This window comes from Notothenia coriiceps, unplaced genomic scaffold, assembly GCF_000735185.1.
Source record: "Notothenia coriiceps isolate Sejong01 unplaced genomic scaffold, NC01 NC01_scaffold00031492, whole genome shotgun sequence".
NCBI classification, from domain to species: domain Eukaryota; kingdom Metazoa; phylum Chordata; class Actinopteri; order Perciformes; family Nototheniidae; genus Notothenia; species Notothenia coriiceps.
Window position 1 is genome coordinate 79777 of NW_011364193.1, and position 26370 is coordinate 106146.

At 40.4% G+C, this 26370-nt stretch overlaps 2 protein-coding genes across 2 annotated transcripts in view; one reads left to right on the forward strand and one right to left on the reverse strand.

The window, feature by feature from the left end:
- LOC104960017 (discoidin, CUB and LCCL domain-containing protein 1) overlaps positions 1 to 11919 on the reverse strand; it is a 24082-nt gene extending 12163 nt beyond the window's left edge. Inside the window, exons 1-14 of the mRNA XM_010787948.1 lie at positions 11755 to 11919; positions 9050 to 9271; positions 7087 to 7224; positions 4259 to 4310; positions 4104 to 4176; positions 3887 to 4020; positions 3718 to 3755; positions 3196 to 3387; positions 2143 to 2255; positions 1862 to 2036; positions 1673 to 1768; positions 1376 to 1469; positions 736 to 773; positions 338 to 448 (exon numbers count right to left, since the gene is read on the reverse strand). Of these exons, the coding sequence (XP_010786250.1) occupies positions 338 to 448; positions 736 to 773; positions 1376 to 1469; positions 1673 to 1768; positions 1862 to 2036; positions 2143 to 2255; positions 3196 to 3387; positions 3718 to 3755; positions 3887 to 4020; positions 4104 to 4176; positions 4259 to 4310; positions 7087 to 7224; positions 9050 to 9271; positions 11755 to 11857 (1579 nt within the window). The 5' untranslated portion in view covers positions 11858 to 11919. The remainder of the gene's footprint in view (positions 1 to 337; positions 449 to 735; positions 774 to 1375; positions 1470 to 1672; positions 1769 to 1861; positions 2037 to 2142; positions 2256 to 3195; positions 3388 to 3717; positions 3756 to 3886; positions 4021 to 4103; positions 4177 to 4258; positions 4311 to 7086; positions 7225 to 9049; positions 9272 to 11754) is intronic.
- A 462-nt stretch (positions 11920 to 12381) lies between these two features.
- Positions 12382 to 21029, forward strand: LOC104960012 (glucocorticoid modulatory element-binding protein 1-like). Its single transcript, XM_010787943.1, has 10 exons — positions 12382 to 12748; positions 14462 to 14603; positions 14951 to 15009; positions 15218 to 15336; positions 15434 to 15537; positions 16034 to 16218; positions 16893 to 17051; positions 18879 to 19016; positions 19180 to 19296; positions 19381 to 21029. Exons 2-10 carry the CDS (start codon positions 14479 to 14481, stop codon positions 19851 to 19853), a joined length of 1479 nt encoding a protein of 492 aa, XP_010786245.1. The 5' UTR covers positions 12382 to 12748; positions 14462 to 14478; the 3' UTR covers positions 19854 to 21029.
- Positions 21030 to 26370: the final 5341 nt, after the last annotated feature.

Sequence of the window (26370 nt, forward strand, 5' to 3'; positions counted from 1 at the left end):
GGGGGGGGGAGCTGAGTGCCATTTATCAAGCTCCAATTAAAGGGTCTCTTTCAGAAAGGCTCTGTGGACCAAAGAAAGGAATGTTTATACTGCATCTGGGTGATGGGCTGAGCCGGGGGAAAGAATGGACGGCCCGTGGAGAGAGCTGTTTGCTGCCAAACTGACCACTGAGGCCAGAGACTGTTAGTCGAGGAAAGATGGCAGAGATCACCACTTCAGATCAATACTAAACGATGAAAAGACTGGCAAAAACGAAGCAGCTGATAATAGCAAGGCGTTTTACTGAGACACTGCCGCGTTCTGATGAGAAATAAAAAATGTTCCTATGAATTCTCACCATTAAGAGGAGGGCTAGGTAGAGCATCATGGACGTTTCTCTCCAGAGGGTAAGAGATGAGCTCTGATTGTGGGCAGGAGAGACTCTTAGCCTGGAAACTCTGACAACCTGCTACACACACACACACACACACACACACACACACACACACACACACACACACACACACACACACACACACACATACACACACACACACACACACATCACATGACACACACACACCCTCTGTCTCTCACACACACACACACACACACACACACACACACACACACACACACACACACACACACACACACACACACACACACACACACACACACACACACACACACAGTTAGAGGCTTTTAAAGGAAGTTTAAAATACTGGATAATTATTAGAAGAGCAACTAACTTACTGGTGGGTAAGGAGTACTTCAGCTGTGAATCCTTTTTCCTATACGGTGAAAAAGATAAAAACAATAGTTAAAGTATTGCACATACAGTCCCTGACTACTCGAGTGTCCATTTGTGCCCAATCTATATAGTAGTATGGTAAGAAAACTGTCTAGAAATCCGTCAGGGACTATTTGGGGAAGAATCTCACAGTACAACTTAGACCATGAAAACTCACACTTTTATTTATAGTAAAAGAAGAAAATGCAAACATTGTGTTTATTAAATGCATTTTAATATGATATTTTTATATGTTGACTAAGTATATTCAACTTGTTATGAGCTTATATACTTAATACTTGATTGTATTCGCAGTAGTTTCTCAGATACAGCCATTTTCTCATTATACTACAGTCTTTGGGCATTTGGGACTAGTGTTTTCCCATGTGTGAAACAAATAAATATATCATTGATAAGAAAAACCCCCCTATTAACCAAATGTTTGGGCTGATTTGTTCAAATTGTGATTATGCAAGCCTAAAAAACAGGTTAATAAGTAGTGACATTATTCTATGTGTTATAAATCCATTTTGGTCAGAGTTTGCAAACTGAGTATGACATAAGATAACTGAGAAAAATGTCAACGGTTTTAAAATACAGTACCTTCGCTTCCACCAGACCCCAGCCATCAAACAACTGCCGCACATTATCAGCCCCAGCACCACTCCCACGGCCACTATCACCGGCTGGCTGGAGCCTGCAGGGACACAAGTGTCTGAGTGAGTAAACAGTTGTATAAGGGTGAGCAAGGAATGTCGTTTATTGCAATGTACACAATGTGGAGTGGGAGAAGAACGTATAACATTGGTTTTACTTATCTGATGTATTTTCTTCTTAACTAGACTGGCATGTATTTGAATTGTACACATGTGAAATAAAAAAAATGATACATGTACATACTTAGTCTTGTCTCCACTAACACTGGGCCCTCTGTAGGGGTCGGGGGGAGGGTGGGCCGCGGTGTGCCCATATTAACTTTGATGGGTGGAAATTCTGCTGGAAAAGTAGGATAAGAGAAAATCAGACACAACCTCACACAGCTTAGACAGCTCATGTGATAGCTGGTTCTTGATAAGTAGTAATACACACCAGTAGGTGGGCGTGACCTTGGGGTGGCCTTGTCAACGGGACAGCCCAGGACCTGCACCTGAACGGAAGCGCGACCCTGCCAGCTCAGCGGCTGCAGCCGGAAAAACCGAGCCACCACAGGAGGGAAGAAACTGTTGAGGACTGTGTGATGGCCGTCAGTGTAGGCCTGAAACACCTGGGGACCAAACAGTAAGTTACTTATTGACAGAGAACAGCAGGAAGCCTGGAGTACAGACTCAGTTCAGTACGAACCATTTAGGTGAGCATGGTACAAGGCATACCTTTTTTTCTTTGCTGAGAGCACCTTTGTAAAGCTTCCAAGTTTTCCTGTCCTTGCTGAAAAAAAGACTGAAGGATTCTATGTAGTATCCGTTTGATCCCGTTGTTATTATTCCTAAAAAATCAGAACACAACTTTGAATGAGATAAAACATACCACGAAATATCCAATATCAGAAAACAAACAAACACATTTTAGCCAACGGAAACATTTAAAGTATCCATCTCCCTTGAAAGCAGCACGTGTTGTGCTCTCAGTACTTTTAAGAATTCTCCACCTTGTCTGAAAAAGGCCACTGAATGAAAAGACTGTTTTTTTACTGATTTGTTTTCTGTTCCATCAATAAGGTGAGGCTCTAAACATTTTCAATAAAGAGAATGTTGGCAGCAGACAGAGAGAAGTAACCATGGATAGTTTAGCTTGGGGACTTTATTTGCTAATTTTGATGGTGAGCAGTACATTGTGTGGGTACAAGAAAAGCAAGTGTTACAAATAGTGTAAAAGAGAGAGATGTAGTAAGCTACACTTTTGGAAGAATGTTACTAATTAAGGCGTGGTGTGCATGTAACCTTCATTTAGAGATATGTTGCAATGTCTCCCAGTATATTGGTTACTACTGCTGACAGAAACAGGTCACAAATATAAAGTTCCACTTTTTGAAAAAGGCACGAATATTTTTTCCTATCAAACATTATTCAAATAGTAAACAATAGCGTGTTTGTTGGGGAACAGTGAGGTGGATACATCTTTTGTATTATTGCACTAGGAAAGTATATGTGGGGTTGACTAATAATTAATGACTGTTGCCATGTATATATGACTTAGGGAAGTCAACCATTGATGTGTTTTTAATTATTGTCGGAAAACAACGGAAGTCATTGACACAGAACAATAACATCCTGCTAACCAGGCTTCAGTTGAACAGAAAAATCGTTATTTTTCATGGAATTTGTTCAAATAAAAAAATATCGGCAGACATATCTTCCAAAGAGCTTCGCATTCAGATGTTTTAATAAACATATTTTGCACTGATTATTTCATTCAAACATTTGTACCTGTGATGGTGCTTCTATCACTCAGCCCCAGCTCCACCCATGGGTTCGGGTCGTTACCGTCCGCTGCCCAGTGCAGGGACTCATGGCTAGAAACCATGTTTGATGAGGACCAGAACAGTGTGTGCTCTCGACTGTTTTTATCCCAGAAAGATGAGGCATTTAAACCGGAGACACTCAGGATGTTGTTGCATTCTATTTGGGAAGCAGAGGAAAATATGAATAAATAAAAGTAATTCATTATTTAACCCAGAGTGTTTTTAGATAAACATAATTGACTACGAAACATGAGTTCTTCACTGCAGAGCATTTGTTTGCAGACTAGTGTTCACTGTGATAAATCAAGAAGTTCATTTGGTAAAATCACTTGTATAAAATAATAAAATATGACAGCATGACTTGAACATTTGACTGCAGGAATGTAAACAATGTGTTGCTTGTAGCAAATGGGTTAAAACTCGCACAAATACTTGGTGTGCCTTTGGAAAATTCTAACAGCAAAAAGTGATAAATGTCATGTCATACCTTGACTGAAGAGCAACTTCTTTTCAGATAATGATCCCCTGTCAAAGAGAACAGTTGAAAAGGTCAGTGCATCCATGTGAAACCAAGCATTAACTCATTTTGAGCTTCATAACAGCCAGTTTAACATTACAGCAATATCTCATTTTGAGTACAATAACAGCAGACACACGTTTTTGAAAGGATTCCATTGGAAAAGGTTGATTCATAAAGTGTAAGACTCCTCCCTCGGTTCACAGTGACTCGCCCTCCCAGAGTGTCAGACGCAGCTCCAGCATGGACTGCAGTCTTGCACAGGACTGAGGTCTAAAGCAGAGGGGGACATGAAGTTCATTAATAACTTGGGCTCATATATAATAGCTTTGCAAAAGGCAATGTGGTTTACTTACATCTCTGTAACCCTTTTCCGAGTTTCCCCAAACATCCCCTGTGACATCCTTACATCCAGCGGGGCAGTACACACTGAGAAGCAACAGAATAACACGTGAGAAACATATCACTGATCTACTAAAACACAATCTATTAAGGGAAATGTAAAGGTTACCTCAAAAGATGTGTGCTAGAATGAGATCCTCGTTTTAAACAGGAAATTAGATCTGCAACAGCAAAACAGACATAGATATATTCAAATGAACACTCCTGAGAACTTAGAAAACATCGCCTGAATATACTGGTGGACTGGAATAGTATGTTGTGGGATCCAGTAATTTAGGCTTACATAATTGTCCACCACGCACAGACGGACTCAGTGTGAGACGGTTCTAGCAGGCTGCACGGGTGCTATATTAGGGGATGAGCGGGTTGTGACTAAGCCCTTTGTTTCTGACTACGTCACAGTTCACGAGTACAGTGGATGGGCCTCGTGTGATCACAATTAACAGACAGTGGTTTGTATGTCTGAACATGGGCTTAGCTCCAGACACTGACGGATTCATAAACAACTCGGGACAAACAGGAAATGATGATACATACTGTACAGTACGGAAATTATCTCTAAGTATAAACTAGCATTCAGACCAAACAAGTCCACATGATCATTAAAATGATACACATAAAGAAATGTGACTTTTCTAATTTAATGTGAAAAATCAAGAGACGTTAAAACATGTCTCTGTACACATTACAAAAATCTGTTGCATTAGTAGAGAGGGTAATAATATGTGGTGTTTATAACTGATAAACATGGGATGGTAGTGGGCTTGTGGTATTAATGGTCCGCTGAAGAGGAGGGGGAGGGAAAATAAAGAGACAGGCTGAAGCCAGAGGCCTCTCTCCATTCAGCGTGAGAGAAGGAGTCTCCTCCAGCTCTGTGAGCAAACAGGCCAGATCAAAGACAGCCATGGAGGCTGAATGCCAATAAGAAGTGACTCACAACTTACTAACGCACAACGCACACACTACACAAGGACAAATATTCACACGGACATTGGTGATATAATTACACCAGTGTCAACTTGAGCAAAGCTGAGAAATCCGACTCGTTATAAATCAGGCATTTGTAAAGTTGAGCTCCACATGCTAAGCTAGATCAAACAGTACTAGTTGAAGAAAATGAGGGTCATCGAGGATGGGCGTGCTCTGAGGAAGGAGTGTGTTCAGATGTCTGTGGACAGGTATAGTGATGGCATCATGATATTTGATGGCAGTCATGATATTTGTCGCCGCGGATGGTTTGATCAAGTTGCATCATTAGCTAGTCTAGCTTTGAATTGAGCTCTGTATTTAATTTCCCTAATGAATTGTATTTAAACTTTTTAGTTAGTATAAATTGTATTGGCCTAATGATTTAATAATTCAATCTGTTTTCCTGCTTGGTATATGTAGATATATACCAAGTCCATGTTTTTATCTATTTCTAACCCTGACTGGTGTTTCCTCACAGTAAATTATTGAGATTTATAACAGCGTATCTTCAGTTCCTGTTTTTATTCCTAGTAAATGCTTATTTATTTATTTAGTGTTTAATGTATAGTGCGTGTAAGGGGAAGCACTTTTTGTTGCAGTTCACTTGTCTGAGTACTGCCAAACAGATCAGGGGCCGTATTCACAAAGGATCTTAGGGCTAAAAGTAGCTCCTAACTGGCGAATTTAGGAGAAACTCCTAAACATAATGGGCGTGTCAGTCTTAAATTTAGGACTCCTAATTTTATTCACTAAGAGCAATTCACAAAGTATTTTAGGCCTAAAAGTAGCACCTACGTTTAGGAGAGCTTAAAAGTCCTCGAGAGGACTCCTAACTCAGTAAGACCTATTCACAAAGAATCTGAAAATGGCTGCGAGACGAAATGTTTTGGAGACAATGGAAGACTGTGAATTGATCAAGAGATATAGGCAAAATCGTGAGGGTATCAAACTTGTTGTGGAATTAGTGCGGGATGCAATAACATCCCCGACTAACAGGAATAACCCGATTAGTCCGGAAATAAAATGTTTGGCAACACTACGATATTTAGCAACAGGGAAAATGCAACTTTGCAATGCCGACGATTTAGGAATATCGCAACCATCAGTCAGCCGTGCCATAAACCAAACCATCAACGCGCTCTCTAGACCACATATCATCCAACAGTTTATCCGGTTTCCTTTGGACAATCAACAACTACACAGGATCAAAGCCAACTTCATGGCAATGCAGGTATGCCCGGTGTGGTCGGAGCTATTGACGGGACGCACATAAAAATAAATTGCGCCATCAAAAGATGAGGACGTGTTCGTCAATAGAAAGAAAGTACATTCCATCAACACGCAGATTGTTTTCATTCATCATGATAGGGGGGCTTTAACGGCGGTATGGGCTGTTATTGAAAGTGTTTAAGTGCTGGAAATATGCTCATTGGATAATAGTTTGCGGGGTGCTTTTAATTGCCTCCTTGATTTAATGCAATTTACGTATTTTTATTGTTTGCTCTCTCTCTTTAACGTGCATATACAACGTCATTTTCGTGGTCTGCACAAACTTGTCATCATGCGTGTATTCTGCTAACTGCACTGTCCATAACTATTTGATAGGAATACATTTCTAGCCTAGGCTATTTCCTTGTTTTTCGGTGATTTAGTGGGCTCGTTTGTGGGATGTTGCGGATGAGTTTCACCGAGACCGCCTGCTCTGAACAACCAATCACCGTACTGACCGCTTCTAAACTCATGCACGAGAATCGACGTAATCCATAGCAACGGCGCGTCACTCTTAGTTCACTCTTAGTGATTTATCCTTAGTATGAGTAGGTCTCAGCGGCTTTGTGAATAACTTTTAAGAAAAAACTCCTACGTAAAATGTTTTAGCGCGAGTTAGGAGCACTCCTAGCGGTAAGATAAAATGCTTTGTGAATACGGCCCCAGGTCTATTGGCTTCATAATAAACAGATGTGTTACCTGGATACTGGTCAGTGGCATAGGACAGGAGGAACCCTCGCCCGGAGCGATGAGGGCCTGACTTGAAGGTTATCGTCACTTCATTGCTTTTAAGTGTCACATTCTTCTGTGATGCATCGAGCTTCCCACACACTGGACCTGGGAACGCAGAGACATAAACTACATTTGTAAAAGAACATAAACACAGATACAAACAGCAAACTACATCCTGGTGCAATACAGTTAGTCCCTTTTTCAGCATTTATCAACAGATGTAGATAATTTAAAGAAGGCTCTAATATTGTAGTTTTCCGATTCACATTTGTATTGTGTGCCGCTAATGTGACCTGTTTACATGTTTTTCTGTAAAAAAAAGCTCTTTATTTTTCTCATACTGCCTGTTAGGGTCTTTTCACCCTCTGTCTGAAACCAGAGCCCAGTCTGCTCTGATTGGTTAGCTGGCTGGCTCTGTTGTGATTGGTCAACCGCTTGTCTGATGTCCCGCCCCTTATCACGTACAATGTGTTGGAGCGCTAACCAATAAAGGCATGAGAGCCAGTGTCCAGGTAACGGTACGTCCACACGGCAGCGTGCGTTGAAGCTTGCCGGTGGACGTGTCTGGCGCACGACCAACAACCAATCACATTTAATCTCCTGGCCCGGACACACAAGCACACGGTTTGATTGGCTAGCGCTTGTACTGGCATATGATTTGATTGGCTGACGCTTCCGTCGAAGCTTGAAAAGTTGAACTTTTCTCAACTTTTGAAGCGAGCAACGTAGACAAAGCGACGCGACGGAACCACAATGTAGTTTGGCAAAGCCTGACATCACCCCATTCAAAGTGAATGGGAAACGTCTCCGTTGAAGCAACGCACGCTGCCGTGTGGACGGGCATTAGAGAGACAACAACTTTGTGAAATTGGTTTAGTATAGAAAGAGAACGCTGCGTCCTCGAAATTTTGGACGTTGAATTCGAAGGACCGAATTTGACCATAACATTAACTTTTTTATTTACTTGAAATGTTAGATCTGAATTTGATCATTCGAATTTGAGCAAACTGAATATATTTAGTTTGAAATATTAAAACTTGAATTTTGAGATCTGAATTTGTGAACACTGAACAACATACATTGAAATTCAGCTTTTTAAATTGCGTATCAAGATATTTCAGATTTGAATTTGAATTGTTTTTTTAAATCAGAAACATGGTTTTCAAAGTAAAATATTTCAATGCAATAAATTCGGTGTCTGACAAAATTCAAATAATTCTATCTCATATTTGCTTCCATATGCAGACAGCAGCATCTGAACAGGCTGTAATGGCTTGGGGGAATTCAACACCCACAACTCATGTCAACTTTAAATGTTTGTTTTTGCCAATGACAGGCACAGATGGTTGTCTGACAATATTTTGATAAGGACCCTACTGGGAAATAAAGCATTTCCTTTCAATAGTCAGTCTAATTCCCCTCGTGGCTTCCTGCCATGTTTGCCTCCCATACAGACACAACAGTTTAATGAAGAGCAGAGCCTTGTAGATGCATGTAAGAACAGCTCTCGGTCTGAGAAAACTACATGAAAATCATGAGCCAGGTATCAGGAATCCGATAATAAAACACAAAGGCAGCACAGCAGATCATTTCTCTCTCTGAATCTCTCAGCCTTTATTTTGGTGTCTTGTCAAATATTCATGCCCTCGAGACACGACTTGGTACACCTGGTTGAAGAACGGGCATGCGTCTGTTGCGAAATTGGGTTTGCCTCTTCTGTCAATGTGTCAAAAGAATGGCATGCTCTGTGTGGATTCCACAATCAAGCTGGGAGGACGTCAGTAATAAAGACATGGAACATAAGTCTATAAGCAGGTGTTTAAGGAAATAATCGACACAGGAGACAGTAGTCTGTAGACACAGGGATCAGACATCTACCGGCCAAGCTTAAAGAAAAGTGCCATATCCAATCAGCGGTGAACAAGCTTACCCAGAGTGAGCTCTCCGCTCTTGTCTGTGATGACCAGAGAGCCATTCCTGCAGTCTGGACTGCTCTCGATGTCGAAATCCCCAAACAGCAGCCGCAGCGTGCGCCCCTCTGGCACCCGCAGCCTCCATTCACACCAGGTGTTACTGGGGTACGTGCCGGGGTAGTTCTGAGAGGCCAATGTGCCCGACTCTGTGCCCAGAAGGGAATGTCCACAGCCATTACCTGGACAAATAAATAGATGAATAAATAAGGAAGCTGTGGCAAGAGAGAAACACCAGTTCAAAAAGTAAATCCAACCTTAGGACAAGTATAGGGACAGATTCATTACATTTTTCAAAAATGTTTAAATGTCATAACAGATTTATCTCAATAAGTCATTATGATAATCAATGTCAGGAAAAGTTAAGAATTGCACCTATTTTAAGGAAAGTTGAAACCAGCTGGAAGTAGTGAATAAATTGACCTTTTCCTTATTTTTATTCACATGACTTTAAAATAGTAACTGATTATCAGAAGTTTTGCCTATTATTCATTTTGATTGATTTATTGCTTTAGTTGTACGGGGTACTGTCAAGAGTGGATGATTATCAAAGTATTTTATAAATGATACGTCTACATTTTGAATATGTGTGCTGGTCAAAGCTGAGCAGCACACGCTTAAGTAAAGCTAAAATCACAAAACCACACACAGTCTGGCCCTTAATTCCCTAAATAAATACACAGAATCCCAAAATATTAAGGGCTTTGTTAATGTACTATTTCAGATGAATAATAATCTCGTGTGAACATGCTCAGCAGACCGGGGCATGTTTATACTCTCGTGAGATGACACAACTGTCTGCTAGGGAAGTACTCCAACACAAGACCTGTACACTGGATTTAAGTACAAAAATAGGTTTTGCTGTATACAACGAAATGCGGTTTTTAACAGAAAAGCTAGGCAAAAAATGTAAGTATTTATTTAATTTATTCATGCACTAATTTTCTTTTGAATACTGTTTTTCTTGTATTGTTGTTTTATTACATCCTCTAACCTGCGGTTGCTGTGACTAACGCTTTACCGAGAACTGAACACACAAATATTTAGATTTTCTAACCTCTCTGAGGGTCACAAAAAAATAAGTGAGTCAATTTCCACAGTGGTCGTAAAGAGATAAGTGGTGTGGGGGCGGCAGTCTCAAAACTCAGCCGCAAAATGTCAAGTAATGACGTGTTCCAAGAATGGTCAAAACTTGAAAAAGGCTCCAGGGTCCATCCAAGCCTACAGCTCACCCCTGTCCTAGTCGTCCTTATAAGGATCCTGCAAATGTGTTGAGGGGAAACAGGAGGATAACCTTCCAGTCACCCAGTCACCCAGTCACACACACACACACACACACACACACACACACACACACACACACACACACACACACACACACACCCTGCATCGCAGTAGCTACCTTACTTCCCTCAGTTTGGCTCCTAATGCCATAAACCGTAGGATGTTATTGTCCCCCCTCAGGTCCCCAAAGGATTCCCTGGAAATGCCACAGCAACACTCTGTAACCATGAACAACAGAGTGTGGATCTGTCACCTTCCGGTGGGGGGCCGCAGGGCAGGGGAAGTTCTGGGTGGCCGGTAATCTTCCCCTGCTCACTCAACCCTGTCACCTAGGACTGTTTCTAGTCCCACACAGCGAGGGATATGTGTTCATGACCGTTTAGAACATTCGTAAGGTGAAGTACACTTGAGGCTTTGCTGGCAGGTCTCTACAGGTCCACACTAGCAGAAAGGATGTTCACCTGTGCTACCTGTCACTACCTTGCCTTAGCGGCTAGCCTGTCTTGTGTGTCAATAACAAACGTTACAACAGCTGAGATTTTTAACCTTTTACAAAAGCTCTTTGCATACTTGCCAGAAAAGTGATTCAGAATAAGTAATTGTTGCAGGACTTAATCATCTTCCGATGTGAGGAAACCAAAGCCCCAGAGAGAGACGAACATCAACAAAAACAGATTTGTGGTATTGCTGAGCGCTACAGTCACAGTCTGTGTATCAGTAAAATGCGTTTGTGTTTGTCTGTGTGTGTTTATGGTCATTATGATTCATACTGCACACGGACAGGACTGCTGATTTGGAAAAAAAGAACTGTGGTAAGCTAGCTGGGATCAGTAGGTAAACATGCACAAGGGAAGAGTATGTAAAGAATGCTACCATGACATCACATCTACCTTTGAGCCTACTTTAATTTAAAATAGTTTTGCAACTTAAAAAACATACATAGTAAACTTAAGCCATAGAAAGCTACTCTAGTGGTTCATAGTGTACAAGTAGAATTGACAGAAGAACATATAAACAACTGTTAGGACATGTTTATCACTGAGAACAGGCCTATAATGCTGGTATCAGTTAGCAGAATAGTTGTTGATGTTGAAAATGTAATAGACAGCAGTGTCTATGAAAGGGACTAAGGTTAGCTCAGGTAAGATGCAAGGGTTGTGTTAAAACCTGTTGGTCATTGGTGCTTGTCACAACAATGCTCTAAAACAGTCACTACTAATCATTATTGCACTGTATCTGTTATTAGCTATTGTGATAATGATTAGTAGTAGTGTTAGTAGCATATTCATAGTAGCCTTATAGCTAACAAGGTGTTATAAATTAAGTCTGGCGTCTCATTCTTTATCTTATCAAAAGCGTAAAGAAAATCGTTTTTTCTCACCCTCCTGGCCGTGAACACCTACGGAACAGACGCTAAAAGTGATCCAGAAACCGGCAATAAGAGACTTCACAGCATCCCGGATGTTTTCGCACTTTACAAGCATGATTTCCAGAGCTCGGCGTGAAAAAGTAAGGTGCAAGCCCCGCTGGCTCGAGCTTCTGGCCTCAGTAAAAGTTATAGTACAAAGTACTGGACGTCTACCATTGGCCACGAAGCGTAAACTCGACATCTCATTGGTTGCCTACAAGTGTCAATCTTAGAATCCCTAACATTCCATCCCCAAATAGGGGTGGGCTGATTTGTAGGTGTGTGCTGATCTGAGACCAGCCGTTGGCAGTAATACTGACGATTTACTCTTGTTTGCCAGAATGGCAAGACTGAACCTGGATCAGATTGGCATGTTCTTCTTGGGAGGCTGTTTAATAACATCAACATGAAGAATGATGCATTCTAGTGTCTATAATCTTTATGGTAAACCAACATTTCCCTTATCTTGTCTGTGACTTACTGACAACACCTACTGTACATTACTTTACTGAAATAAGTGGAAAGCCTGCCATCTGCTGGTGAATAACAGGCAATAACAAAAACACAGTACCAAACTGTTTTAAACAGCGTTTATTGCATGACAAACAACATTTAATTAGGCCACACAAGTGTAGAAGGTCAAGCAACGTAGTGTGGATATAACCGTCCGATAAAAAAAATATCATCTCGACAACCTTTGGGGTAAAAATATGTTTCTAACCCTGAAATCGTTCAGCACATGCGGTAAGGCTCAGAGAGAGTAGCTCAAACCAAGCCGCGCGCTTGCACATACGAGCAATTTGACCGATTTACACATCGCGTGCGAACTAACCGCTTCTCGTGACAGCGGGACAGATGCTTCTCAGGCAAATGCTGCCTTCACTGCAGGAAGTGTACCAGAGCAGCACGGCGCATGCTCCCCTCTCTCTGACAAGCAAGAGGATGAGCTATCTCCTGCTGTAAAACGGTAAGTTAAACTATGACAATACTCTTTAAAGTAGCAGACAGTCTGTTGAAGAGTTTTTGTGCAGACCCGGTGAGTTTTTGTGCACCCTCTGTGGGACAGTAGTGCGCGCCGTTGCACTGTTGTTGGTCGGGGTGTGCGTGCTGCCGCAGCGACAGACGTCAGTGTGAGATGGTGAAGGAGGGTGAGGAAGGCACGCAACTGTCTGTGCAGGAGTTGTTGATCCAACAGTGGCTTATTGGTGTAGTTTAAAAATATATGGTGTTTTTTGCTTCATGGAAAAGTTGTTTTTAGTTTATAACCGTTAAATTAACCTGACAATTGCTCATATCTCCACTAGTTCTATATGTGCTTAATGTCGCCTATGACTAACACCTCAGCTGCTGCTTGTTAAAGACCGACATATTATCATGGATATAATCATACTAGGCCTAATGCACCAACAGTGTGTTATTCATTATTGTGTGTCCGTTGCTGGGAACTGACCTCTTTTATAGTAATTCCCAATTACCATGTTACAAGTTAACATAAAATATGAATTAAGCCAAACAATTTCTTCTAATTATTTTCGGCTTTTATAGTTTTTTGTATGTATGTATGTGTGTGTGTGTGTGTGTGTGTGTGTGTGTGTGTGTGTGTGTGTGTGTGTGTGTGTGTGTGTGTGTGTGTGTGTGTGTGTGTGTGTGTGTGTGTGTGTGTGATGCTTTGTCTGTTGAACGTGCATGCGGCTATAAGCTGTGTCGCTGACACTGTTTATGTAAGTTGTTAATTGAAGTTCAAATGTTATATAAATGTCTAATCTAGCTGTATATAATATAAAATACATTCGAGGTATTTCCTGAAAATATCTCACATAGCTGAATTCGTTTTTTATGATTTTCATATTAAAGAATCTGCAAACTTTAGAAGTTCACAAACCAGCTTATAACGGTCCTCTTGCGTTTTATCAGGAGAGCATAACAGATATATAGAAGAAGAGATCAAGTTCACTACTGCCTTGTTATAACACCAGTGGCGTCAAAGGAGTGGAACACAGGTTACACGGACATTAGTGCAGAATACGGTTTTTTTTTTTATCACATTGCCAGGTGTCCTCATAATTTGACTGTAACCTTGTCATAATTTATTAATATTGATGGTAAAACCAAACATTATGAAAGCAGACACAAAGAAACACGTGTCCCTGTTTTTATCACGTTTTAATGATTTGTTTTTTAAAACTTGTTGACAACATTTGGTTCATATTCGTTGAGCCTTTTGTTACCATCCATGCGACAAACAAAGCGGCCTAAATGCAAAAAGGTTGGAAAAAATAGATGCTGGCTATATTTGAGAATTTCCCTCTAAATTAAAAACAAAACACATGCTGTAAATGCATTTTGACAATTATATTGCTTTACCATTTTATTAACCAGTTTACTACGGTTTAACTAAATACTATAGGTTTAAGTATAACATGTTATCTTTTGTCCATTATTTAGAATATTATGTATGTGCATTGTGCATATTAGCAAGGCCTGCCTACAGGATGGGAGGATTATATAATTCTAAGCCCGGCCAGTATGGATTCATTTCTGTGACAGTTGCATGCCAGAAAAACCCGTTGGGGGAGGCTTTCGTTGACTTGTGTGTGCATTAAATAGCACAATGCATGTATGTGTGTGTGTGTGTGTTATCTGGATGTTAACATGCGTGATTTGCCCTCTCTGCGTGCAGCTCGGCGGGGAGGGGTGATGGCGGCTGCTGAGGTCACTGTGTCTTCAGGGGATCTCATGACGGTGAAGGAGGAGGAAGGGGAGTCCAGTGGCAACAACCATAAGACTCAAGTCATCCTGCACCTGCATCCCATCGTCCATGGGTAACATGGACTATATTCTTAAAGGCCCTGTAGATAGACACAATAGAGAGGCATTTTTACACATATAGACACATTTGTATGAAGTTTAATGCTGATTTTAGCATGATTTTTTTCCAATCAAATATTATTACATTATTCTTCATGCATGCTGTTATATCCAGTTGAGTGCAGGCTTAAGTCAAATAAGATATCAATATTCTATTTGAAGAAATACAAAAAAAGCATTACAATTTTATGAAATGTTGATATGAATTAACTTCTGCTGTTTAATTGAGATCTATTCAACTCTCAGCTTGTATTAGATGATAATTTTTTGTTACATTTGAGGATGCTGTCGCCCTCTGCAGGATAAATGAGGATATTGCTGACACTGGCACGACAGTCTTGGCCATAGAGACACATCATGGTATGTCACACAGAGAAATGTCTCTTTACTGCTGACATTAAACTACAACATAACAGTATTCCTGTGAATGCTGTGCAGGAAGGCATCCTACTTTGTTGATGCAGTATAGTATACCTTATTGTATGATACTGAATGCTTTGCTGTTGATGTATAATAAACTTCCACAAAGTTTCTGCAAGTGGTTTTGTTTTTGACTTGTGATCTTCAGACAGTAAAGCAGAAGGAGAGGAGATTGAGTATGGCTACCCAATCACGTGCGGAGAAAGCAAAGCGGTTCTGCTATTTAAAAAGTTTGTGTGCCCTGGAATCAACGTCAGATGTGTCAAAGTAAGTTAAACCTTCCTCGCTCAATCAACATGATCATCGTTACATTTTCTCAGTTTGATAAAAGCATTCATGAACATGTTGTCCTCTGCTTTTCCAGTTCGACGACCAGCTCATCAGTCCCAAACAGTTTGTTCATCTGGCAGGGAAAGCCACTCTGAAGGACTGGAAAAGGGCCATCAGACTGGGAGGGGTAATGCTCAGGTACTCTTGTGAAAAAAAGTTAAAAACACCCTTTGTCTGCCCTCCTTCTCATAGCTGCTGACAGGTGCTAACTCTAAATATGCATGACCTTTATTTACTCTGTTGCATTGGGGTTAAAATGTCAGACTTCAACTCAATCTAATGAAGTCAACATCTTATATCATTCATATAATTTGCACTTGCACCGAGTCTGTCTGAGTTGGGGTTTGCCAGTACATTCCAGAGGCAGTCGGTAAGCAGCATTGTTATGGTAGCAGGATCAAATAACATGCATGCAAGCTGCTGAGTGAAACTTCTCACCCCTTTATCGTGTTTGCACTTGCTCCTGGTGTTACTGTGTGTCAATACACAGACTCAATATCTTCTCTTTTCATCTTTATTCCTCCAGAGGTCAGATCAATGGGCCTTGTGTCAAACAAACCTCTGTAAAGTTATCGAGATAGTTCAACAAATTCAATCCGCACTTGTTCTTTTAACCTGCTTCTCCCCCTCATAGGAAAATGATGGACTCCGGCCAGATCGATTTCTACCAACATGACACAGTGTGCAGCAACACCTGCCGCAGCACTAAATTTGATGTGCTGATCAACAGCACGCGGCTTCCTCTGGGGACAGCAGTGCAGCCGAGCCCGACGTGTCTGGCTCTTGACCTTGTTGGAGGACAGGTGTCTCCTCTGACAGGTAGATTTCAGTTGGCATTGATAGTTTGATATTCTTTGGCTCGTTTTTGTTATTGTAGCATTGAGACACAAACTGTTCACCTGGATCGGATTCTTTAGTTTCTAACAATTCTTCAAGCTCAAGCACAATAAGGAATTAGGAAATGAGCTGAACATAAAGAGCAGTCAGGTCCATCTATCTATCTATCTATCTATCTATCTATCTATCCATCTATCTATCTCTCTCTCTCTCTCTCTCTATCTTTCCATCCATCTATCTATCTATCTATCTATCTATCTATCCATCTATCTCTATCTCTCTCTCTCTCTCCCTATCTATCTATCTATCCATCTATCTATATCTCTCTCTCTCTATCTATCTATCTATCTATCTATCTCTCTCTCTCTCTCTCTATCTATCTATCTATCTATCTATCTATCTATCTATCTATCTATCTCTCTCTCTCTCTCTCTCTCTCTCTCTCTCTATCTTTCCATCTATCTATCTATCTATCTATCTATCTATCTTTCCATCTATATATCTATCTATCTATACCTACTTACTGATACTGCACAGAACAAGTATAACAATAACAAACTACTGGATTTCCTTGGCATCTTTTCAATGCCTACTCATGTCTGATAATATGAGATGTTTAAACACTTTATTTACATACAATATATAATTTTTTGCAGTTATTTCAGCTGAAGCTGTGCACGAGGCAGCAGAGGTAGAGGAGCCTGTGGAGGAAAAGTTCAGTGAAACAGCAGAGATGAGCCCATGTCCAGCCCGGGATGTAAATCACACAACCGCCAACGGACATGCTGCAAAGAGAAAGAGGGCTGACACACCTGGTAATAAATATATGAAAGGGTATATGGCTGCTTGTATAAAATGAGGAAGCCTGAATGAAATAAGGGAGATGGTGTGGAGAAAAAAAGATTCTGAATCTGCTGGAATACATATATATATATATATATATATATATATATATATATGTATATATAGACTATTTTGGCTGAATCCATGAACATTTACAGACAAAACTCAAACAAGCAAATAAGTGCTCTCTTATGCTGCTGCCTTACTTAGCAGTCATCATGTACAATTTGATGCTTGCTGAATATATTACACAGCAGGAAACTATTCACCTGCAGTGCTCTACTCTGACTTTAATAGGAGGCGCTGCACATTCTGTTTAAAGCTTTGTAATTCAGTGGTATTAAAGTCATGAAATAACCTCCACCTTTAAAGTCCTGGAAGTAACATTTACTTCTAATAATCTCAGCTGACCAAGGTCAATAGCCTGGAGGTACATTTGGAAAGTTTTAAGATGCCTTTGTATTATTGGAGGAGACAGGCTCAGCTCGCTGACCTTCAGTCCTCCAGAGGCCACGCATTAGTGAGTCATGTCCTTTAAAGGGGATGGCCCTTAATGTGCAACTGTGTGTCCTGGCTGGTTGTTTAGGGAAGGAAGCGCAGGGTTTAAACTCAAATATCAACTGTCATTGCATGTTTATTAAATGACAGAAACCCAGCAGAGACACAATGACAAATGTGAACATTAACATCCGCCTATAGGCAGTCCCTTGTGTCTCGCTTCGTGCAGCCTCTGCGGCTTGACACCTGTGATACATTGGGCAAATGAAAGCTCTGAAACTGCAGTTGTAGGGTGTTCTGCCATTCCTGCAGACTGACCTTAAAAAGTTGCTGACTACTAACAGGCAGAGAGACACATCTCTTTATATTACTACCCACGGCACCTGACGTTTTTATACGCAGCTTTTCTAGGAGGGACCTAAGCTTTGATTTAAGGGCTTTTAAAGGTGACCTGATTAGGCATTGACTCTATTCGTTGTGAATGGTAAATCGCAGTGCTTCACTGCACAAGCGGTATTGCTTGTCACAGGGTTTAAAACAAACTGACAACTCTCAAGAAATGTACTTATTCTATAACTACGCTCCTCTATCTCCACAAATGTGTTTCTTCCCATTAGTGTACATTCGCGACATGGATGTATATGTGAATGTATGTTCAGATAGCTGTAAATGGGATTGGGAAAATGTCCTTAGGTGCATTGCATTCATCTTGACAGACACTTAAGCCTACATGAAAGTGGAGGCATTTCTTTCAAGATAAGATATCAAGCACCTCTGGCATTTTATCACTTTAACATACTCAACTTCTATTTGGCTCAGTTTTGTTCCGACCCCAAGTCATTTTTCAGTCCCCCCTTCTAACCCATTTCCCTGCACTTTCCTCTCTGCCTCTATCACCCATTTAACATCCTCTCTCCAAGCGCTGCGCCTCTCCCATTTCCTCTATCTCTTTATATCTTTTTTCATTGTTTCCCCAACCCTGACACTTTCTCCTATATTCGCCTTCTCAATGTATTACTCTCTTTTTAACCTTTAACTCTCTAAAATCTTCCTTCGAGACATTTCCCTGCCTCCAACACCTGGTATAATTTATCCAACGTTTCTTATTTAGCTAGCTTTCCTTTTTCTTCCCATTGTGTCCAATCTCTTTTACTCTCAGCATCTCACCCATACACAAATCACCTCTATGATTCCGCTTTCTCTTTTTCTTTGTGGCACTTTGTCATTTTATATGAGAAGACAAACACGTACAGAGTTCCCCACATATCATAATAATGTGTCACCTAATTGACCTTGTGTAGATGGAGTCCTGGGCCTCTGGAGGGGTGTGGCAGACGCGGGGCTGATGGGAGAGGTCCTGTCCAGTCTCCAGACTGAATTATTAGCCACTCTTAGAGGAGTGGAGGTTCGCAGTGAAAAGGCCAACCTGCAGGATAACGGTGAGTTCTCACAGTGGGACCTGTCTAACCGCTGGACTGTGAAAATGACTTTTAATTTAGTCAAATGTCAGTCAAGTTTAAAATAAGTTGTTAGAGGTAATGTGGACAAACCTTGAAATAATTTCAGCCTTTTAAATGACTCTTTCTGTTTGTGTTTTGTCAGATGCCGTCATACTTAATTCCTTGTGTAAGATGTTCGGCCTTTTAGACTCAGTAAAACAAGCTCTGGACCTGAAGCAAAGCCAGGATGAAGAGAACAAGTTCCCTAACAATATCTATGGTGAGAAAAATGTTGAATGCAACTTATGGTGCATACAGTGATATCTCAGTGGATTCAATTAACCTATTTCCTGCTCTTTCTTAGCATTCGATGAGATTTTGGAGGAGCGGAGGAAGCAGGGATGTGATAAAAGCCCTTCCTACAAAACGCCGTCCTTGAAACAACTACCACCTCAACGTCACACACCGTCAAACAGCCAAACCCACAACCTGCTGTCCCCTGTCAAAACAAAGACAGCAATCCAGCCTTTATCTGCTGCACCTCACGCTCAGCTCACCATCAACCCCCAGTATTTCACGTATTTCCCTGCCTCCACTGGCCAGCATCACCATTCTGGAGCTGTCATGAAGGACAGGGACGGCCATGATGCCATGCTGGGACAGAATGGCGTGGAGGGAGAAGACTCCTCAGGGTTTCACAAAAAGCCTGCACAGAGGACGGTTAAATATCAAGACCCTCACCTTAGAAGTGAGGTCGTAGAGGAAGAAGAAGGCCTGTATGATATTAAAAAAGTGGTCATAGGAAGAAAGTCGTCTAAAAAACAGAAAAGTAAGTGAGAGAGAGATTCAGACGACCCCAAAGGGATGGTGGGCTAAATGAGGGCTTTTGCCTGATAGCTGCAGACTATACAATGTTACTCAGTCACAGTGAGTTTTTTTTTCTTGTATTTTCATTTACATATATACATACTGCAGTAACTGCAACAGTGTTACATGCACATATTCATTGTGCTCATTGAAGATGTAATGACACATATGTGATCAAGTAGAGAGTTTTGGACACATTTTTCTACAGTTAAACATCTCGAAAGAGACTGAATTGGACTGAAATCAGAATTGATTATATTTTTCATTATCTAAGCAAAAACCCTCCAGAACTCACAGATCACAGTGTCTTAAATGTGAATATGTGTTGGCTTTCTTGGTCTTACCTTTGGGCTTTGGACTGTTGGTCAGCAGAATTGCCATCCTAGGTCACTAGGGATTTGCAATCGGCATTTTCTATTACTATTTTCTCATATTTTATAAAGGGTTGTTAAACAGCACTAAATAAACAACACTTTGGTGATAGTGTAAATATTGTTCAGTTGAATCCCTAAAACACAGACACCTTTCTTGTCTATAGAATATATGTAGTAACCATACTCTTTGTAAGTATGTCTATATTTAGTAAAGATAAAACGGAAGTTTCAAGATGCTTCTCATATATCTGTGAATATGATATTTTGTTCTATTTATGAGCATTGATGGCAACACTTTCCCTCGTCTAAAAGTAATTTGCAACTTTTTCAATTCTTTGTGACAATTCTTTCCTCTTTATAACTTATTTCCAATATTCTTTGTAATTGAACATTTTGTGAGTGACACTTGTCTGTTGACTTTTAGATCATTTGGATATTTGTGAAATATATCTCACTCAGGCCCTTTGTTATAATGCGTAAGACCTGCCTAAGATAAATGCACCAGACAATGAGTCATTATTCTGCAGAATAATGTATTCTATAGACAATGAGAACTACATATAAAGAAGAACTACATATAAAGTAAGTGTTGTGACTGTTGACGTATTGTGTCTTTATACAGGACTTTATTAACGTGCAGCAAATACCTCTTCTTTTTTAAATGACTTTCCCCTTCTCTTCATCATCGAAACAAAAATAAATTATGCGCATGAGAGTATGATGAAAAGGAATGGTCCAAAATGAACTTGTAAGACAATGCACACATTTTAAATAAAATCCTTTATTATTGATATGTTATATTTTATAAAGGCCAAGGCCACAACATTATACAAACAGATCATTTTTGTTTATTCGTCTACTTAGCCACATATTCATTGTTTTCCAAGAGGTTTTATTCATCTCCTCATCTTTCTCACATCAGGTTCAGCAAACCTCTGACGTCAATACCTTTTATGGTTCTATTCATAGAAAGTTAAAGAGTAATTCAGCTGTAAACCACACACTGGAGGAACTGCTGCTCTTCGGTTTCACCTTAAAAGAACCTCAGACTTGCGCTCACACATCAATCAGTGATCCTAACAATATCTTTCTATTTGACACATGATTGAAATTGACTTTTGTGGTATCACTGTTTGGTGTGTAGCTCTCAGATAGTGGTGCAGCGGCTGTTCTGTGATTGGCTGTTTACTTTGAAAGCGCCATGCTGCATGCAAAAGCTGCGTTTGATAGACAGTGATGGTTTGATAGCCAGCCTTTGACATCTTCCCTCAGAACTAATAATATGTTATTATAAATTCATGCACAACGCTGCCTGTGCAGGCGGAGTTGTTTGTGAAGGGTCATGAGTGGCAGCTGATGAAATCCTCGATAACGTTTCTTTCATGGTAGTGCTGCTGTCAGCATCGTGTTGATGCCTGTTCTGTCGTTGGTTTGAACAGACTTTTGCAACATCCTGCAGTTGGTTTACTGCATATTACATTTTCATGCAGTTGAATAGATTCACACCAAAGCACTCCCTAGTTTAAGTAAATTGCTACGCTGTGTCTTGAATAACAGCGTTCAAAATGGCTTCCATGCATCAAGCAGGTGTAATTACAGGTGGTAGCTTGACATACGCTGTGCTCCTTTGGTTAAAGTAAGTAATTTGCTTAGCAATGCATCGTTCATCTGTCATTGGGGGCTAACAACATTAGAGACTAAGATGTGTGCACTCATGTTGGGAGCCTTCGATGCGTCTGTTGCCCCCTGTAATTAAATCCACAGGACAACAAAATGAATGATGAATAGCATGCATAATGGCTTCTTGATCCAATTGTGAATCTTGGATCCACAGCTAAACGTGTCAGCCCGGCCATGTTTTAGCACCCGCTTGGTTCACGCAGAGCCGTGGCTGCAGAGTCAGCACTTGTAAAACAATTTTAAAGGTGAATCTCAGAGCCTGTGTAATGATATAATGATATACAGGAGGGCACCTTGCAGCATCTGACATGTGTCCGACAAGTTGTGATCAAGTACACATCTGATGCTTTTAAACATATATAAATATAAGATTACGACATGCCAGATAATTTTCAAATATCAAAGTCACATTGGCTTGCTATATGATTTAGTTTTCCCAACAGCAGTGATGAAAGAAGTACTCAGATATTTTACTATTTTATATATTTGCTAATATTAAATCAACATTTGTTAGTTGGATGTTGAAAAATAGTAGTTACATTATTACAGCAGCTAAATCTGTCAAATACGTGTGACACACTGTATAAAGTAAAATATTTCCCTCTGAGATGGAGTGAAGCAGAGATATTAAATAGCAGAAAATGGAAATACTGAGGTTAAATATAAATACACCATCTTTTTTTACATAATTTCAGTAGGACTTCAGATGCACTCCATCACTGCACAACACTGTACAATACATAAAAGAGTGTCAGGTATTCTCCAAACATTGCAGCAAACATGGCCTGCAATGGCTAGAGTAGAAAACAGTGACCCGATCAAATGCAAATTCAATGCACACTACATGTCAGACTCTAATTTATGGAAAAATATGCTTTGCACCTGTCACACGGAGGTGTGAAGCTTGTCTGAATATATGGCTAACATCAGCTTTAAAAAAGCTCTAATATCACATAATATATTTTTGTTCAGTTAAGATTATGCAGAGCTGAATCAGACCTCAGATAGCTCATATGATTTGCATTTATATGATTGTTAACACAAAAGTCTCACATTACAGGGGTTATGTGTTAATCACAAGGGCTGTAGCTGACTTTAATTATGAGCATTTTCTCAACCTGTTGTCAGACTAATAACAATGTCCCTGTGGGTGCATGGTGGTGAAGTTATTTGAGCTGTCCGCAGTGTATATTAAGTAATGCCAAATAAAGATGAACCTTAAATGGAGGAAAAGGCGTGGAAATAGACTGTATATATAAAGGGAAATAGATGCTTGTCACATCCCAAATTTAGCACACTAAGAGCTAGTATTAACTAACATTTATTCCTGGAGACTTCCCCTACCACTGCAACCACAAACTTTAATTTTTACGTTAACAGTGTTTACCCTGAAATGTGTTAAGATAAATGTTTAGTCCCAAAATGAATGAGTCTTATAGAAATAACAACCACCACTTATTTTAACCTAATTCTGACCTCCACCTTTAAATCCAGTTCAAAACCTCAAACAACCCTTTTAGGGATAGGGACAGCTAAAGGTTCACATTTTTTAACTAATCTTAATTCTCAACTTTCAAAACCTTCTTGTCCCCACAAAGATATAATTACAAGTTGACACACTCGCAGTCTGGGGCCTGGCTCTGAACACCACGGTGTCTTTCCGGCTGCGGCCTCTTGGAGGCGCCCTGTTCATACTTTGGATCAGCGAATAAGCGGCAGCTGAGAAGGAAAGTGGGCTTGAGAAAGAAATCTCTCCCTGAACTGTTTACCCTGACGTCAGTTTGCAGAACTAGCTCTGCCCTGTCTCCTCCAGTGTCTCTGAAACTCCTCTCAGTAAGAATTGGGGGAGTAGATGGGCTCGGCTCGCGCGCCCGGACCTCACGGAGTGAATGAAATGATTTCTTCTACACATTTAAAGTGGACTAAAACAGCTACACGATGAACACCTGCGCCTTTCTGTTGATTTTGACTGTTCAGATCTACGCCGATGGCATCGAGGGGCCAACAGGTAAGGAGCAAATTCATCTCGATCTGCTTAACCCGGTTGGGAAGTTTTTACATGTGGATGAAAACTCCACTGAGAGCAAAAGTGGAGCGAGTCTGGTGAAGGTTCCAACTTTGTGTCCCCTTTCCAAAACACGTTGCTGCGTGAATCTGTGGCTGGCTGCTGTTTCCCATTGCCTACTGATAACGCACAATGTTAATTCTCTCAACAGATTAAAAACACATTCATAATAACTTTGTGAACTGAAGTGTTAAGTTTTCTTCAGCATGCTTATTATTTAGGAGGACAGCGTCTGGGTGTTCTGGGAAAGCTCCCATTTCCCAAAACAGCACAGTCTCCTGCGACACGCTCTTTCTGCAGTTTGCTATTGCTCAATCACATTTAAAGGCACCTGGTAGTGGTGGTTTACATTGTGACCTAAAGTTACAGATCAGTTATTTCACAGCGGCACTTTAACCTAAAAAGAATCCGCGAGACTTACATGACCTTTAGGTAATTTAGTCGATATTTGGGAGCAAAACCCCATCAGCCTGAATCTGTGATGACATCCAGAGGAGCTGCTCCACACAGATGTTGGATTGCGGGTCTCCCCTAAAAGTTTACATCATGATGAGGATGGTTTTATTGTAAAAGGCTTCTTATTGATTTAAATAAAAACAAGTTCTCATTATAATCCCAAATTGTAGGCTTTTCTTTGCATGTTTTAAGTGCAAAGAAACGTAATTACCTCAAGGAGAATTTTCTTTTCAGATTTAAAGGCGAAAAATCATGCAATTTCTTATTTTTGTAATAAGAAATAAACTGGTGATTTTTTCAAAAATGTAAAATTCATTATCCAAATACATCCAATTGTTTAAATCAGTAACACATCAGAGAAACTGAAAGAGAAGGGCAGAGGGGTAAAAATAAATAACTTTTTATAGAAATGACACAGACCCTTTCAAATGTCTGCTTTTATTTCTTGACTTATATTGGTTGTTTATCCAATGTTAAAATTAGAGTGCCTTTGGGTATTTTTGTCCAAAGGCTAAAAGGACATGGGCCTGTTAAGAGTCTCTCTGTCACTGACACACCATGCACACAGGCATGATTCTACCATTGTAATACATAAAACCAGGGTAATAAGGAAGAAATATTGATAATAATGTACTTACATTGTAGGCTGCTTCAAGACTATAGCGATGCGGTTGAATGTGACACCGTTTAAAGCTTGATGATGTTGATATCATTTGACATTTTCATTAGAATTTGGCTGATATTTGTATTCCTCACTGGCAGTGGAACAACTAATGGCCACTACAACACTTGTATGTATAACTCATTGTGAAAGAAGCAACAACAACAACAACATCAAACTCATGCAAGCAGAGTGTGTATTGTCCAGAGCTGAATGGAGCAGATCATTAAGAGGAGTGGGCTGAGACATGAAGGATTCAATCTCACATAGGTAATTAAAAGAGCTGAATGGAACAGGGACGCTTCACCACGGCTGTCAACAGAAATGTACATGGTGCAGGTTTTTAAGTTTGTTAACTGGAGTGTTGCAAGCCTCGCCATCTGCGCTTTCACCCTCCCATCAGCAGATAATAGTTAACGCTGCTGTTTTGGGGGCTTTTGATTCCCTGCCCTGACTCCCTTCTGCCTTCATCCTACAGGAGGAAATGATGAGCATAAAAGCAGCCTTAGATTTCCACCATCTTCAGTGTGTCTCCTTTTCATCAACACTCTGCCTTTATTGCCGTGAATGTGTGGAGACCACACCTTGACCTTGAATGCTTAATAACAGTTAAGACTCTGCACATTTCTTGCTTTTTTCACTCTATGTAATCCATATCTTCTTTCTTTCTTGCATATGCTGCCGGCGTCTATACAGACTGTCAGTTCATGGGAAGTGAAATTATTAGAGGCTATGAAATATAGTGGCTCTCTACCGCACTGGATGGAGTGTAATGATGTTGATAAGGGGAACACAATATCACAATTGGCATCACATTTTCTCAGACACAAATAGGTCATGAACACGAAGGTCCAGATTTCCATTGTATGTGTTGATTTATGTTGTAAAGCCCATTGTTACACCTTCACTCCTCTTTAGTCTCTTATGGGAATTGGATGAATGTTCCATTACCGTCTGTTTCCTCTTTTAGCAGCAAATGGTGTCAAGTGAGTGGTGTAATTATCCTGTGTCTCACACTCATTTCCTGGTTTGATCTAAAGTTAATGCAGAATATCCTTTTTGCCTATTTAACTGAATAAGATAACATTTGGATCAAGATGAAAAGGACTTTCAAGCCCAGACGGTCTAGTTAAAGCATGGCATGGAATGAATAATACTTTACATCAGCGCTGGGAAAAGAAACGTAGGACCATCAGCACATAAGCTTAAAAGATATCAGAGCTGCTATTAACCCTTAGATGCACGAGTGAC

What these genes read in the sequence shown, in the direction of transcription:
- LOC104960012 (XM_010787943.1), top strand. Translation starts at nt 14,479, where the DNA reads ATGGCGGCTGCTGAGGTCACTGTGTCTTCAGGGGATCTCATGACGGTG. An exon ending in AAAGAGGGCTGACACACCTG is followed by an intron (nt 17,052 to 18,878) that starts GTAATAAATATA and finishes GACCTTGTGTAG; the next exon opens with ATGGAGTCCTGGGCCTCTGG. An exon ending in GTTCCCTAACAATATCTATG is followed by an intron (nt 19,297 to 19,380) that starts GTGAGAAAAATG and finishes GCTCTTTCTTAG; the next exon opens with CATTCGATGAGATTTTGGAG.